The 3355-nt window shown below is 56.1% G+C and overlaps 1 protein-coding gene across 1 annotated transcript in view; it reads right to left on the reverse strand.

Annotated features, from left to right (window-relative positions):
* LOC308175193 (general transcription factor 3C polypeptide 1-like) overlaps nt 1–3052 on the reverse strand; it is a gene marked incomplete at both ends in the record, with an annotated part of 35714 nt that extends 32662 nt beyond the window's left edge. The window contains 6 exons of the mRNA XM_080550906.1: nt 498–643; nt 1079–1133; nt 1218–1393; nt 1477–1614; nt 2441–2589; nt 2948–3052. Of these exons, the coding sequence (XP_080407032.1) occupies nt 498–643; nt 1079–1133; nt 1218–1393; nt 1477–1614; nt 2441–2589; nt 2948–3052 (769 nt within the window). The remainder of the gene's footprint in view (nt 1–497; nt 644–1078; nt 1134–1217; nt 1394–1476; nt 1615–2440; nt 2590–2947) is intronic.
* Between the last annotated feature and the right edge of the window lie 303 nt (nt 3053–3355).

The raw sequence follows: 3355 nt of genomic DNA on the forward strand, positions 1-3355 counted from the left end.
CTTTGGCTCTGGTGTCCTCTCTACATTATCTACATGAATATTTAAATCACCAGCAATGATCAGACCGTTAAATTCAGTAGTAATGATGGAGAGAAGCTCTGTAAGTTCATTGAAAAAGATAGTAGAGTATTGGGGTGGTCTGTATACAATTATTAAGAGGATTTGACGGGGGCATTTAAAAACAACTGAAAGATATTCAAATGATAAACATTTTCCGAATGATGCCTGTTTGCTGGTTACTGAAAAAGGGTTAGGGTTAGCCTAGCCACCTCTTTTCTTATGGCATCTAACAACATCTAAGGTTCTAAAATTGGGGGGTGCTGACTCGATAATAATTGTGGTCTTGTTATCTTTATCTAACCAGGTTTCAGTTGTAAATAAGAAATCAAGTTCATAGGATTCATAGGGTAGGTGCGTGTGTGTGTGTGTATCCCTGCGTGTGTGTGTGTGTGTGTGTGTGTGTGTGTGTGTGTGTGTGTGTGTGTGTGTGTGCGTACGGCGAAGGTGATCTGGATGATCTGGACGAAGATGGACAGCGGCAGGCAGAGCAGGATGTCTGACGTCAGCGCCCAGCCGCGACCAAACTCCCTGTGGACCGCCGCCGGGGGCAGGTAACGCTTCCACGACAACTCCTCCACGTACACTAGAGGAGGGGGGGGAGGGAGGGAGGGGAGAGGGGGGAGGGAGGGGGGGGGGAGGTAGGGAGAGACAAGATAAAGAGAGAGAGAGGGAGGGAGGGGAGGGAGGGAGATAAGAAGAGAGAGAGACATAAAAAGACAGAGGGGAGGGGGTGAGAGAGGGGAGAGAGAGAGAGGAGGATGCGGGGAAAAAAGAAAGAGAAAGACAGAGGGAGCGAGAGAGAGAGAAAGAGGGGATGGAGGTGGAGAGGAGAGTAAGAGTGGGTAGAGAGAGAAGGCATGGGGGGGTGAGAGAGAGAGAGAGAGAGTGGGAGGGAGGAGAAGAGCACGTGTTAGCACACCAGTCCTCTGTTCTGTCCTTCTCATTGGAGGACAAGCTCCTCGGAGGCCCCTCCCCCCCCCTTCCATATTCTCCTCCAATGAGAAGAGAGGAGACTCACCAGTCATGAGGGGGTCGAAGGGGCTGATCTCCATGGAGTCCCCCTCCTCCCCCTGCCCCTCCTCCTCCTTCTCCTTCTCCTTCTCCTCCTCCTTCTCCTCCCCTTTCGCCTCCCCCTCCTGCCCCTCGATTGGCTGGGCCTCCGTGGAGGGGGCGGGGTCTCGGGGGGGCTTCTTCTTCGGGGGGGCGGCATCTGCGTTCCGGTGGTCCTCGGGTTCGGTGTTGGGGGTTTCAGGGGTCTGTGTGTCTGTGGTGAGTTTGGGGGTGTCGGGGGTGTCTGTGATTTGTTTGGGGGTGTCGGGGGTGTGTGTGGCGTCTCGGGGGTCGGAGGGGGGTGTGGGGGTGTGTGTGGTGTCTCGGGGGTCGGAGGGGGTGTGTGTGGCGTCTCGGGGGTCGGAGGGGGGGGGTGTGGGGGTGTGCGTGGCGCCGTGGTGCTGCTAGGGGGGTGTCCGTAGATGATGTACCACAGGAAGCTGTGGACCAGACGCAGGCGAGGCATCTTGGGCTGGAACCCCAGGAACTTACTCATACCTGGGACTGGAGATGGGGTGGGGGGAGGGAGGAGGGAGGGGAGGGGAGGGGGAGGGTGGGATGGGAGGGGGAGGGTGGGATGGGAGGGGGGAGGAGGAGGGGAGGGAGGGAGGGGAGGGGGAGGGAGGGGAGGAGGGAGGGGAGGGGGAGGGTGGGATGGGAGGGGGGAGGAGGAGGGGGAGGGAGGGAGGGGAGGAGGGAGGGAGAGGGAGGGAGGGGAGGAGGGAGGGAGAGGGAGGGGGGAGGAGGAGGGGAGGGTGGGGGAGGGTGGGAGGGGAGGGAGGAGGAGGGTGGGATGGGAGGGAGGAGAAGGGAGGAGGGAGGGAGGAGGGGAGGGAGGGAGGGAGGGGAGAGAGTTTAAAATCCCCTTTCTTGGGCCAATACATATCAAGGCAAGTTTATGTGTATAGCACATACAACAGGGGCAGTTCAAAGTGCTTTACATACAGCATTAAAAAACACAGCAAGAGGAGCATAGTAAGAAAATGAAAATGACAAGAATATATATATATATCAACAACAACAAAAAATAGAGCTAAAAGAAAATAAAGATAATAGACAATAAGAATAAAAAGATATAGATAAAAGACAGAGAGAGAGAGAGAGAGAGAGAGAGAGACAGAGTGAGAGAGAGAGAGAGAGAGAGAGAGAGAGAGAGAGAGAGAGACAGGGAGAGGGGAGGGAGAGAGAGAGGACTCACACTCACTCTCACACACACACACAGTCACACACTCACACACTCATACACACACACACACTCACACACTCACACACAGGCACACACAGTCACACACACACAGTCACACACACACTCACACACACACACACACACCTGTGGAGGGTTTGAAGTCCTTCAGCTCCTTGACGCCCATGATCTTGTCAGTCTTACACTTCAGCGCCTTGGAGGGGCTCTCCTTCTTCTTCTCCTCCTTCTCCCGCTCCCTCGCTTTCTTCTCCTCCCTTTTCTGCGGATTGAGAACCCTGAGAGGGAGGGAGGGAGGGAGGGAGGGAGAGAGAGAGAGAGGGAAGGAGAGAGAGAGAGATGGAAGGGGAGAGAGGGAAGGAGAGAGAGAGAGGGAGGGAAGGGGAGAGAGAGGGAATGAAGAGAGAGAGAGAGAGAGAGACAGAGATGGAGAGAGGGAAGGAGAGCAGGAAGGAGAGAGAGAGAGAGAGAGAGAGAGAGGGAAGGAAAGAGACAGAGAGAGAGAGAGAGAGAAGGAGATGGAGAGGGAGTCAGTCAGAGAGTCAGTCACTCTGACTCAGCAGGTAAGTCTCCCCCCCCCCCCCCCCCCGCCCCCACACTCGTTTATTCTCCCCTTCCCTCTGTTCCGTGTCTCACCGGGGTACGACCAGGGAGCTGGACATCTTGAAGCGGACCTGCTCGATGGCTGACTTCACTACAGGGTCGCTGGGCAGGATGGAGGGGGTGGACCACCAGCTCCAACTGAAGAGGAGAGGAGAGGAGAGGAGGGGAGGAGGAGGAGTGGGAGGAGGAGGAGGGGGAGGAGGAGGAGGGGGAGAGGAGGAGGAGGAGGGAGGAGGGAGAGGAGGAGGAGAGGAGGAGGAGGAGGAGGAGAGGAGGGGAGGAGTGGGAGGAGGAGGGGGGAGGAGGAGGAGGGGGAGAGGAGGAGGAGGAGGGGGGAGAGGAGAGGAGGAGGAGGAGGAGAGGAGAAGAGGAAGAGAACGACAAGAACCATCAGAACTAAAAAAAAAAAAAACGAATGATGAGGATTCCCAACAGCCTTGT

The sequence above is a fragment of the Nansenia antarctica genome (genome assembly GCF_963989245.1).
Source record: "Nansenia antarctica genome assembly, contig: SCAFFOLD_290, whole genome shotgun sequence".
NCBI classification, from domain to species: Eukaryota; Metazoa; Chordata; class Actinopteri; order Argentiniformes; family Microstomatidae; genus Nansenia; species Nansenia antarctica.